This window comes from Fonsecaea erecta (genome assembly GCF_001651985.1).
Source record: "Fonsecaea erecta strain CBS 125763 chromosome Unknown Scaff3, whole genome shotgun sequence".
Taxonomy (NCBI): Eukaryota; Fungi; Ascomycota; class Eurotiomycetes; order Chaetothyriales; family Herpotrichiellaceae; genus Fonsecaea; species Fonsecaea erecta.
Window position 1 is genome coordinate 3,046,211 of NW_017387246.1, and position 12,030 is coordinate 3,058,240.

Consider the following 12,030-nt stretch of genomic DNA (forward strand, 5'->3'; position numbering starts at 1 on the left):
GATACCAGCGCCTTTGTTGATATGCGTGCCGCCACATGCATCCCTGGCCAGGAATCTGTGTTGCTGGGGATGCTGCAGCCACAAAGTTCGACTCAGGAGCCAAGCCTTGGGCATTCTCGAAGGTCAATCCTGCTCCATCGCAGAGGCTCACCGACGGTTGACATGGCACGAGTTGGGAATTGCGAACAGGTCAATGCAGCGATGCTATCGTGCTTGCGAGATGAATATCGAACGTGATATTCAAGTTCGGGGCGATTGCTCTAGAGGCTGAAGACGGGTTGACTTGTAACGAAGCTTTATCGAAGCACTCACCAGTATAGGAGGCTGACCTTTCGCACAACGGGGTCGACCACGCGACGCTGCGACAGCAAGAAGCTTGATGGTCGCCTCGTACAACGAGGAGAGAGAATCTGTGGCACTGCTTGGCACTGCAAGTCGGGAGTACAAGAGGGAATGCCGACGCTGCTAATATTACCAACTGTCGCGGTGAGTGAGTCATTCAGAGACCCCATCTTCCTGTCCTTCCTGTTTCTCTTTTCCCCCCGTTGGTGACAACACACCGTGGAGGCAATGTGTTCCATCCATCGTACTCTAATACAAAATTGGGAGATTACTCATCCGGCAACCTTAAAGGAAACCGCAAGTCGACACGCAGCCGTCAAGAACCATCGAGCAGGCAGTGGACAAGATGGCCACGACAAGTGAGAAGATGGAAGCATCCACAGCTACAGTCAACAACGTGTCAGTAACGTCTCTGGTAGACCTCAAGGGCAGGTCCTCGATACCAACGCAGTCGCTCCCTCGAACCACCTCGTCGCAGTCCCCCGAATACCGCCACCAGCTTGCCGAGATCTCATCACGAGCCACTCTCGGCGAGCCACTGAACATTGCCTTCCAACAAGAAAAGACAGGCAGGGCCACAGCTGTGACACCAGACCTCCTCTATATCGGCGCCAAAGGGCGGATCGAGACCAAGGTGGCCGCCGGCGCGTCAGTTGTCGAGGCAGCCAACTTTGCAGCAGTGGCATGTTGGGAGCCGCCATCGTCCACTCCGCAACCATTCACGGAGGCACAGTTTGCGGAGATGGCACGGGAGAGGCCCGTCTTTGCACAGTTTGCCCGAGACATCCAAGACGCGAGGCTGGATTGTCTGGGCCCCAGTCAGCCATATTGGACCCTTTCGATGATGGCGCGGGATCCCAAGCGCAAGGACAAGGGCGCCGTCCGAGCTGTCATTGAACCCTATATCAATCGAGCCAAAGAGGAGAAGGTGCCGTTGTGGCTGGTGGCCGGGAACGAGAGGGCCAGGGATATCTATGCATACTTTGGCTTCAGGGTTGTCAGGGCCATCTATTCGTATCCGGGGGACAGCAAAGAAGGCGACGGTGTTGTGGTGTCATGGTGCATGGTCTGTAACTGGCCGGTAGAATAGAGAATAGAAAATAGAGCCATCCAACAGAGAGTTCGACTGACTGACTGAATTGTTGATTGTTTTCTCAGCGAATTGATTACTAAGGCAGTGCCTCCGCAGTCTTGTGCATTATTACCAATTTCTTCTTCTTCTCTAATTATTCGCCCAACCACCACCACCACACAAGCATCTCAGCTCAGGCCACGACGTCTAGTTCCCTCCAAGCACCTCCCATCACACCTACTGTTTCCTCCCCCGTGACCGACCTTGAACTATTGCCTAAGAGCCACCAGCTTCCGCCTCGTTCTCTCCAGGGACATATACACTAACTAGCTACACCTTCAAAGGGGAAAAGTCTCCGAGGGTTCTCTCGCCACGACCTCACCTCTCACCTCACGCGGCCTCGGCTTCTCCTGCCCCGTCTGACATCCTCCCCCGTCGATCGGCCCGTGGCCTTTGTGCTTTGGAACTCTGCATCGTTGCTGGTCGGTCTGGACGTACAATGTGAGAGCTCTCAAAGCCTCGACGTCCTTCACGAAGGTTTGCCATGAGTTTGGAGGCCGGAGAAGCCTCGACTGCCAGTGGTTCCAATGCCACCACCGACCGCGTGGTCAAGAAGAGAGCTTCGCAAGCCTGTCACCACTGTCGCACCCGCAAAGTGAAATGCGACCTGGTGAAGTCTGGGGTGCCCTGCCACAACTGCTCCTCAGATGGCATTGAATGCATCATCCTCGAATCCAGACGGAGCAGGAAGTACCGTCTTCAGAAGCGCCAGTCGACTCGCCCCGTTGCGCTCCCGGCCATTTCCCAGGCGTTGCCAAAGACCGCCCCTGAACCTTCAACGACAAGCTTGCAACTCCCCGGTGGTTCCAACAATGCAAGTCCAGCACTCAAAGTAGCCTCCCCAGATCAACCGAATCATGGTAAGACTTCCCAAGTGGTTGCACTATCAGTCAATGCTTTAGTGACCGAAGAATCGTCTGCAGCGCCTCCTCCCGCGCCAACCCACTTTCCGACTCCTCCTGTCGTGCCTCGAAACAACAGCGCGGGCGCGCCGAACTCGGCGGGTGCCGTCTCTGATATCTCCCTCGGGGGAGTGGTCAAGGATTTGCCACCCTACATTCGCCCTTCTCGTCCAGACATTCGACAGGATGACTTGGAGTTCCTGCATCGCCGGGGGGCTTTGAGCTTACCTTTTGGCGAGCTCCAGGATCAGCTGATCCGATCTTTTGTGCTATACGTCCTGCCGTTCATGCCAGTCGTGGACATGGAAGATATTCTCGGTGCCCTGGACGGCAAAGATGGCTCTCCGAAAATCAGTCTGGTCGTATTCCAAGCCATCCTGTTCTCCGGCACCGCGTTTGTGGAGTTGCCGCTTCTCCAAGAGGCAGGCTACGAAAGTCGGAGGGCCGCGAGAGCCGATTTCTACCAAAAGGTCAAGGTGAGTGGTTTGAATCCGCGACTTGTCCGGGATCCGTTGCCCCTGCTGACCCATCCAGCTGCTCTACGATTTCGACTGGGACGTAGATCGAATTGCGCTCATCCAAGCATTGCTCCTGCTGAACTACTGGTATGTTTCAGAAAACGACCCGAAAGATCCCTGGCATTGGCTTGGTGTCTGCATCTCTCTGGCCACCAGCATCGGGCTGAATCAGCCCTTCACACATACGCAGACGGATCCAAAAACCAGAGCTCTGTGGAGACGGATATGGTGGACTTGCGTCCACCGCGACAGAATAATCTCGATCAGCATGCGAAGACCAATGCGGATCAGGGACGAGGATATTCGACTTCCACCTCTTCAAATGCTCGACTTCGAATCCGAGCCCATACATTCGGCTATCGTATCCCTCAAAGACAATGCTTTCCTCACCCACAGAAATGTGAGATCTATGTTGGCTGAGATGTATATCGCCAAGGTCAAACTGCTGCTCTTCATCGGACGGATACTCCAGTGCTTCTACCATCTACGCGGCTTTGGTGGCTCCACCTCCGAGTCCACAATGCTTTATACTCCCCAACGATCCGAAGTCAACGGGGAGCAGTATCTCGAACTGCAACGTGATCTCGATCAGTGGTACAGAGATCTTCCACCCAGTTGTTGGCTGGTGACGAGCAACAGCAGTGTTGATCCCGATCCTTCAACGGCAGATTCTCTCCTGGTGCACCGATCAGTACTGAGAATGCTCTACCTTATGGCATCTGAAGCTCTCAACCGCCCCCAGTCACTGTCCAGACGACCAAGTGGCTCGGGAAACAGCCCGACATCAAAGGTCAAGGAAGCAGCAGAGAAAATCGCGGAGATGATAGAGACTCTCCAAGAGCGAGACCTGGTCAAGGTGCTCCCGCCACTGTCGGTGAGTTTCCTGCTGCTCGCCCTGGCTTCCTTCCTGGTGGATATCAAAACGAAGGGCCAAAGCGTCGGAGCACTTCCAGGACGGCAATTTCATATCTGTATCCGGGCACTGCTGCGACTGCGAGAAATTTGGCCAATTGCCGATGCCGCGTGCTTTCTGATCGGACAGATGATCACCAAGCATCAAGTCGGCAAGATTTCGATGCCTGGTGTACAACCGGCACTTATGGACGCAAAGGAGGCTCCGTCAAACCTTTGGCGCCCCCCCGAAATACCCGGGAGCAATCCACCTGCCGTTCCTCAGTTTGAACAAATCCCCGCGACGGAAATACCATTGAGTTCTGCCGGTATCGGCGAGCCACAAGCATTTGGCTCACCTCAAACAGAGGCGGCACCTACACCGACACAGGGGTTTGTCATCCCGTACAATTGGTCAGAAGAGGACTTTGAGGGCGACTACGGGGTCATGGTTGAGGCACACGCATTGAATATGGATCTTGCCATGCCCGACGCCGAGGTGTTGGGTTTCTTTGGCGACGGTATGTTTGACTTTGAGCCATCACCACACCAGGATCAAGCTGGACAAGACGGCTTGTCGTATGCTTCGCAGCGCCCCTCAGCCACCGGCAAGACTTGGATTCCAGCAGTTGCCAATCGGTACATGGATCCTTTTCGGACGCCGAAGTCAATTTAGGGGTTCATGATTTTCAGCGGACCTTCGAGACACTCCTGCCTGGGTTTCGCAATCCAGACGTTGTTGGGAGATCTTATATACGACGTGTGAAGAAATGGCTGTGAGAAATCTTTTGCATGCGAAACGAAAACAACGTCAGCAGCGCTCACTCGAGATACTGGCCTTTCTTCAGTCTGCCAAAAGCACGAGCAATAGCGCCAAGCCAGGTCAACAGATGGATATCTGAGTGTGCCTCGCTACGAATGCGGCTGGTTCCCTCACCTCATGATGGTGTTATAATCAGGTCACAGATTGTTAAGGAACCGCGTCGAGATTGACATGTGATGCTTCGATGGAAAACTCAAGGTCTTATGTCCGGCTTCGTACGTTGGTAATGCTAATGAAAGAGCCGGGACATTGGTACCCGGCGTGGAGAAGTGAGTTGCCGGGTTTCAGCATCGATGCCCCAAGCATGTTTGCCTCTGCCAATACTCGACTGCCCACGCCGACCGCAACAGCATGCGGACGCGTGGTTGTTTCTTCCTTAGCATGGGACAATGGCTATCATTACACTATTGTGAAGTCTACGACGCCCAGTCCGACGAAGCGCGCTTTCTCCAGCCTGCACTTTCAGGCGTGCAGTCGTCTCTGGTGGGCAGGTGATATATCCCTATCCTCAGGATGAGGATTGCATGAAATTGTGTGTGTGTGGAATACCTAATGAACTCCCCCCCTCCCCCAAAAGTTTGGCTGGTTCATTGTGGCTTCTCCGGCCTAAATCCCATAAATATGTAATAGCATCCGTCACCAACGCAACGCCATCCTACTCTTTCCTGTAGGTAATATACGAAATACCTATATAACGTTTATGTGCATACATTACAGTGCTCGTCGATAAATAATAACCGGCTGGCCAATCTGTATTGTATTTCGGCAAGGATAGTGAGATGGATACAAGAAAAGGAACCCTTTCAACCTGGAAGATAAACACACACATACACACAGAGAGAGAGAGAGAGAGAGAGATGTTCGGTCTACACAGTTCTTTCTTTTGGGATTCATGTTACCACAACACAATACACCACACATATGCTGTGCTGTACTTATATAGTAGAAAAGGGCATGTCAATTCGTCTTGTCGTTCTGCATCTCCATCGTCGCCGCGCGAGAGGCCCGGAACGGAGTGGGGATACCCGCAAGCTTGTTTGGCAACCAGCAGCACGGAGAAACTTCTCTCGTCTCCCAACCCCTCTCACTCCACGATGCAGAAAGAAAGGATTGAAGTCGGGCCGGGTATACACACTATAACCTGCCTGGTGAGGAAGTAGTGTAGCTCCGTTCCCTCTCAAGGTCCAGCAGAGTAAAGCTTGCCGAAGACCAACTGCCCTGATTCATCCTCTCTCCTCTCACACTCCCTTTTTTGGGCGGATTGGCGGTGACGACTTGTCACACAAACAACAACCAACCACTTCCAAAAACTGAGCACCCCTCGTTGTGGTCACCATATTGCTGACGCACTATCTCGGACCCAACTTCTCGAGTATCCGAGGCCCTTGCTCCTCCCACTCCTGCTTGGAAATCCACATATTCTCTTTGTCTGACATGATGTTGGCCAAGACAGCACCGCCCAAAAACACCATGTGTCTCCTTCTGGGAGGATCTTCGATCCGCACCTTGAATTTGTTCAGCCGTTCCGGATTTCCACCCAGCACGCGGGTGAGCCAGAGCTGCTTGAGTTCCTTCTCCAGACGCGAGGGGAGGCCGGGGTACATGCTACTGCCACCGGAGAGGACGATCGCTTTGTAGAGGGAAGAGCGAACGTCCACGTCGGCAGACTGGATGGTGTTGAACAAGAATTCGGCGATGCCAGGTTGTTCGACGTCGACCAGGTGCGGCTGGAAGAGACACTCGGGCGCTTCGAAGCGTTCGCTGCCGACACGGATCACGCGGCCATCCGGGAGCGTGTACGACTCGACCAAGACGGTGGTTTCTTCCGATAGACGTTGGTCGAGGGTCAAGTCGTATGAGACGTAGCATAGTTTCTCCTTGATTTGACGCACGGTTTCAAAGTCGGCGGTACGGTTGAGTGCGTAGCCTCGTCGCAGGAGGAGGGCAATGAGGTTCCGGGTCACATCGCGGCCTGCGACGTCCAGCCGGCGGGTCAGATGGTTGAGGACGGTGGATTCGTAGACGGGGACGATGTGCGTGACGCCGTCGCCGGAATCGACGACCACGCCCGAGGAGAGGCCTTGTGCGTAGAGCGCCAACACCGCCTGGATGGCGACATACACCCCGCCGAAGCCGTAACGCTCGAACATGACCTCACACATCTGCTCCCTGTTCTTGAGCGGGTTCATCGGGGGTTCCGTCAACAGGATCTTACGGCCCCTGGGGTCTATCTTTAATTTCTCGAAGAATGTAAAGTCCCACAGGTGTTGCATATCGTCCCATTTCTTGACGATGCCGTTCTCCATCTGTGCCACAGTTCGTTCTTGGAGTCAGCCAACCTTTTTCCCCGACGTTGCCGGCGGAAGAGCCGTCTTTCTGTGGTTGGGGTCTCAAGAGAGTGTCCTCACAGGATAGCTTATTTGCAGCATCGATCTGGCAGCGGCAGCCTCATCTCCACACATAATGTCCTTGACCACGATATCTCCCGCCCGCTCTTCTGACCGCAAAATCGGGCGCCCGACGATGGAGGGGAACTGGTGTTCGGGGAAGTTCTGTGAAGTGACAGAGTCAGGTCTCGGCGGGTTCACCTGGAAGCAACGGACGAGGGCATGGGCAAACGTACTTGAGCTGCATAGCCGACCTTGAGGAAACCGGTACCCCCATCGAGGACTATGGTGCCTGTGTCAGCACGAGGTCAATGGGCAATGTGGGCAGACGAGGGGTCTTACCGATGGGTGGTTCGGCCATCTTGGGAGAAGGGGGAGGCCTGGATGAGCTCAGAGCCTCGTAGCTTGTGGGATATGAAGGGACAGAGGAAGGTAGAGGCGGGGGAGACAGAGGTCGGAGATTAATATGAAGCCTGTATGCGCACTGCTTCCGAACGACGTACGAGGTACACAGGCGCAATTGAGATGAAGCGGCGGCATTGTGCCTCGCAGCCTGCCGTAATGCCAAGAGGTCTGCCTTAGTCAGCATTCAACCCCTCCATACGTCGAGACGTCCAAAGCACACAACTTGTGTTCTGAATATCTCTGGCTCCTGGTCCAGGTCCAGCATGGAAATCAAAAGGCTTGGTGCGACACAAATATACGCTGAATTGAATCAGTGCAGGTTTACGAGGGGGTGGACACTTCAACAACCACACAGCCCAAGAAGGACTAAATGCATGCAATTCGAAGGGAGATGAAATGCCCAAAAGATTCCCATGTGTGCTATGCCTTGCTTACGAGTAGACTATGGTCCTCATTCTGCTCTGCCCATTGTCTGCTCTGCGCGATGCAGATGAAACGCTTTTCTTTCCAGACACCATCCTCGCCACTTCCGGGCTGACCAACTGACTGTACTCTGACCAAGAGAAGCACTGCTGGCCGCTGAGATAAAGTGAGGGCAAGAGATTCTGTAGCTCCTACATACAGTACAAGGTTCAGTAGATAGGTGATGAATGACAATGTGGCTCAGCTCATCTGGAAGTCTGTCGGGGAGATCGGTATAGTCACGACTGTGCCTCCCTATTGTCTGTTTGGTGTCAGTAGTATAGAGTGCCGTGGACGTCAGTCAGATCAAGGTCCAGGTCTATCCCGAGTTTTTTAAAAAGGAGATCCAAACTCTCGCATGTGCCCAGTCCACCACATACTCCTTTAATATTCCGACTCACGATCGTGTATGTGTGACGTCGGTGACCACGTGGTCTCCACCATCGCTCCAGGCTCCCTAAAGTTGACTGCGGGGGTTAGCGACATTCCAGAGTTTCGGCCAAGCAGGTGAGGCGAGCCCTACACCGAGTAGTTTGGGCAAGGAAGATAATGCCTCGTGAGCCTCACAGGTCTATTACCGGCCTGAAGCATGGGGGCCGACAGGTTGCTCGAGCAGCAGGGCAGTGCAAAAAAGAACAACGAGTCTGCGACTTGCCTAGGGGTCGGTCAACAGTGGCGAGAAGGCTTCCCGGACGATGGAATATCCTCGACATTATTACCCCTGATCCCAGCATTCGACCCGCGTGGTTGGCAGATGGTGCACCAAAAAAGAAAACACCAGCTTACCTACCCCAATCCGAACTAAAGATCGAGGGAAGAAACGATCAAACCAAGGACAAATCCATCTATTGCGCGATATCATCATTTCGTGTCTCATGGTCTCATCCCAGTCGTGCGCTGACTTTTCCAACTTTGCCTCAGCCTATCCTGTATGACAAGTATTCGTAGATCCCAACGCTCGTGTCAAAACCGTCGTATCGCTGAAAAGCACATGAAAACAAGCCCTTCCAAGGTTTCCTCCAACCTGTGCCTTTGCCTTTCTCCCAAGGTCTCTCCATATGCAGTCCTGAGCCCGAAATTGGTCGCAATACGGTGCTGAGCAAGTTCCACGCTAAAGCCACGCAGATACCGCCTCGTGTGACTTCTCGACATGCTGCTCCCCAGCCTGGTCAACTTCCCTCAGATACCCATCACCTCTTCAGCCAAGCCTGCCCCAAAGTTCCCAACGGTGGCCCGAGTCTTTTCCGGCTTCTTCCTGTACTTCTTCATAGGGTCCGGCGATTTTGACGGGCTTCTCGACGTCTTCCGCGCCGTAAAACGATGCGTCAGCACATCGTGAAATGCAACAAGATCCCCTAGCAACGCCGGGGTGATGAAATCAGTAGTTGCTGGCACGACTGCGACTCACCGCATGTCGGGATCTGGATCTCCGACTATCGAAATCGTCAATATCCCCATCTTCTTCGTACATCTTTTTCGCGCGACTCGAGTCTCTGATGGCGCGCTCGTCGTCGTAATGGCCAGCTGCCCCTCCACCGACACGGCTTCCTCGGTAGCTTTCACTGCTCTGTGGGTCGGGGCCGTCGTAGTACCAGTTGCCGTCCCGTCCCTTGTAGTATCCTCCCCGTTCCCTGGCCCGCCGGCGTCTCTCGCGCTCCATGCGTTTTTTATGGTGTTCTTCTTTCTGCGACAGCAGCTCCTTGTGCTGATTGTGCTCCTCGGATAGTTCATTCCACTCGCTCACCGCGCCTTTGAGGCCCAATGCCGCAATGCCAATGGCGGCGGCGTCTTGCCACCGGGATGCACGTTGTTGTTTGTGAGCTTCCTCAGGAGACATTTTGCCGGCGCGGACCTGTTCCATTCGCTTATCGTGTGATTCGATCGAAGAATAGACCTTGGAGGCGGCGTGTATTGTGGCCACGCTAGCCAGAGCGGCGGTGAGCCATTTTTTGCGTTGCATCTTGCGGATGTTCTTCTCTTCCTCGGTGGAAGAGAGCAACGAGGACGAAGAGGAGCTGGACGAGCTTCGACGGCGGCGGGAGCGAGCAGACGAAGACTTGGCTCGCACGCGCGACCGTGGAGGCACCGAGCCTTCAGAGTCATAGTAACTGTCTCGGTGGTGATCTCGGTTGCGGTGTGCAACAAGTGCACCTGCACCCGCGCCCGCGGCCGCACCCGCACCGATGTCTCGACCGGAGTGCATGGAACTGGCTCTCTGGCGTTGTTCAGACCGACCAGGCCGCCGGGGTAGGATTTCCCCCTTGTGCCTCACCACTTCCACAATCTCTTCGTCCGAGGCGACATCGCGCCGACGGCGCAGGACGAGACCCTTCTCTTCCATTGTCCTTCTGTCGAGGAGATCGGGATCCGGTTGAGGGACTTTGCCACGAATTTTCTTATATCTGCGGTGCAGAGGGTCGATAACCTTGTCCTGGTGTGTGATGGCGAGGTTGACGCCGTTGAGGCCTAAGCCTAGAGCCTGGTCCATTTTTAAGGGGGCCGAGCGTTACACGCGGCTGTGGTCGTGGGTCGGCAAGGCAGCTCGTGTGGTGTCTGGAGATTGGGGATGGCACGCCGCGTATCAGCACGCCTTGCAGCACCGTGCGCCCGACTTGTATAGCGCTGCGGTGGAAGTTTCGGGGCACAAAAGCCTGGATTGCAAGGATAACTTGGCTTATTGACCGACCGAAAGTGGTTTCTGTGTTTGATTGGGCGCACAGGATCGGCCAGTTTAATGAAGAGCAAACATGTTGTTAGGACACACTGGTACTATATCGTAGGTTTCGAAGCTCGCACAGAGGGTCGGAATCGCTTAACTCCAAGCAAGGAGTGCACAGCAAGCAAATAAGTAGAAACGCGCGGTGTGTCTATAAGGAAGACGTCATTGTGTAGCAGCTACACCGACATTGACAGAGTCCATTGGGTTGTTTCGAGGGGCTCAAATTCGACTGGACGGAAGGGTGAAAAGTAGACGGAACAGAGAGCAGACATTGGTCATGGGGTTCGTATTTAACGGCGGACTGGACGGGTCGGTAGATGGGGCCGCAACGACGGCCACCGCAGAATGCTTATTTTTGCCAGGACACTAGGAGTGCCATCTTGTTGAAATGCCAGATTGCTAGAGGCCCAAGATGCCATTTCTGTGAAAGGCCCACCCCTGGAGGTTGGGCGAGGCCGTGAGGATCAGAGATGGCCGATCCTGATCACTGCCGAGGAAAACCGACGATCAAGCTTTCCTAAGATCTCTACACATCTTTGCGATCGACAACATCAACGGGGGCAAAGGGCTGTTGATACCTGAATGGGAAAAAGCGAGGAAATGCCGGGATACACATAGAACAAGGCAGGGGGATGAGCGTTTTTCTCCTCATTGGCGGCTGGAAAGGGGCAGAAGTGAGCACAGAGAGTCACTATTTGTTCGCCGCCCCAAGACAAGGAACCAGTCAGCACGCCAACGACAGGAAGGAAGGGGAAGACGTTGAGACCGGGGGAGAAGGCGAAAGGAGGATGAAGGAACAAGGGGGCCAAAGGGAAGTTGTCGGGTTGTAACGAATAACGCCTTTGCCAGGGCGGGGAGAATTCTCCTAGCAGGGGCATGACGTCGATTAGGCTCCTCTGGGCCCCATCGGGAACACAACTACCAATTTAGGGGTGGAGGGAGGGGAGGGGTGGTCGTAGGTAACACAGGGGGGCGTCCACAGGCTAGAGAAGCACAAGCACAGGCAAACAAACCCTGGCATTATGGGCACTTCCTAGGCACAGCAAGCCTATTGCTGTGGCAATTGGCAGTCCCCTGCTGTTGGGTGCTTAACCACCGCCAACGACGTCATCCATACTCACTTTGCACCGTCCAAGTCTTGCACGCAGCCTTTTGGCAGAAACTGTGCTGCACCACCTACGTACGCAGTAGACGCATCAATGTGTGCTCAAAGGTAACAAGACGCCTCAAAGAATTTCTTCTCGGGCCTGTCAATTGTCAGTTTTGAGCAATCGATTTTGATTTTAGCACATCTTCGGCACAACAACAGTCAATGAGAGCGGCTGAGTTGCAATTTGACATCCGTGCTGGAGAGATATAAATCCTGTGTCTGATCTCGTGAGTTCAATATGCTTTTGGAATGACATTGTTTCGTTGAATCTAAAACTTGATGATGCCGCCAATACCCGC

The 12,030-nt window shown here is 54.1% G+C and overlaps 4 protein-coding genes across 4 annotated transcripts; 2 read left to right on the plus strand and 2 right to left on the minus strand.

Annotated features, from left to right (window-relative positions):
- Positions 1-688: 688 nt before the first annotated feature.
- On the plus strand, positions 689-1,432 carry AYL99_04351 (hypothetical protein; the record flags this gene model as incomplete). The annotated part of the gene is made up of 1 exon (XM_018835865.1): positions 689-1,432. The coding sequence occupies one exon, from the start codon at positions 689-691 to the stop codon at positions 1,430-1,432; it is 744 nt and encodes a 247-aa protein (XP_018695515.1).
- Positions 1,433-1,958: 526 nt separating this feature from the next.
- On the plus strand, positions 1,959-4,461 carry AYL99_04352 (hypothetical protein; the record flags this gene model as incomplete). Its single annotated transcript, XM_018835866.1, has 2 exons — positions 1,959-2,852; positions 2,911-4,461. The coding sequence occupies 2 exons, from the start codon at positions 1,959-1,961 to the stop codon at positions 4,459-4,461; spliced, it is 2,445 nt and encodes an 814-aa protein (XP_018695516.1).
- Positions 4,462-5,957: 1,496 nt separating this feature from the next.
- Positions 5,958-7,356, minus strand: AYL99_04353 (hypothetical protein; the record flags this gene model as incomplete). Its single annotated transcript, XM_018835867.1, has 4 exons — positions 5,958-6,914; positions 7,017-7,160; positions 7,232-7,278; positions 7,338-7,356. The coding sequence occupies 4 exons, from the start codon at positions 7,354-7,356 to the stop codon at positions 5,958-5,960; spliced, it is 1,167 nt and encodes a 388-aa protein (XP_018695517.1).
- A 1,884-nt stretch (positions 7,357-9,240) lies between these two features.
- On the minus strand, positions 9,241-10,350 carry AYL99_04354 (hypothetical protein; the record flags this gene model as incomplete). The annotated part of the gene is made up of 1 exon (XM_018835868.1): positions 9,241-10,350. The coding sequence occupies one exon, from the start codon at positions 10,348-10,350 to the stop codon at positions 9,241-9,243; it is 1,110 nt and encodes a 369-aa protein (XP_018695518.1).
- Positions 10,351-12,030: the final 1,680 nt, after the last annotated feature.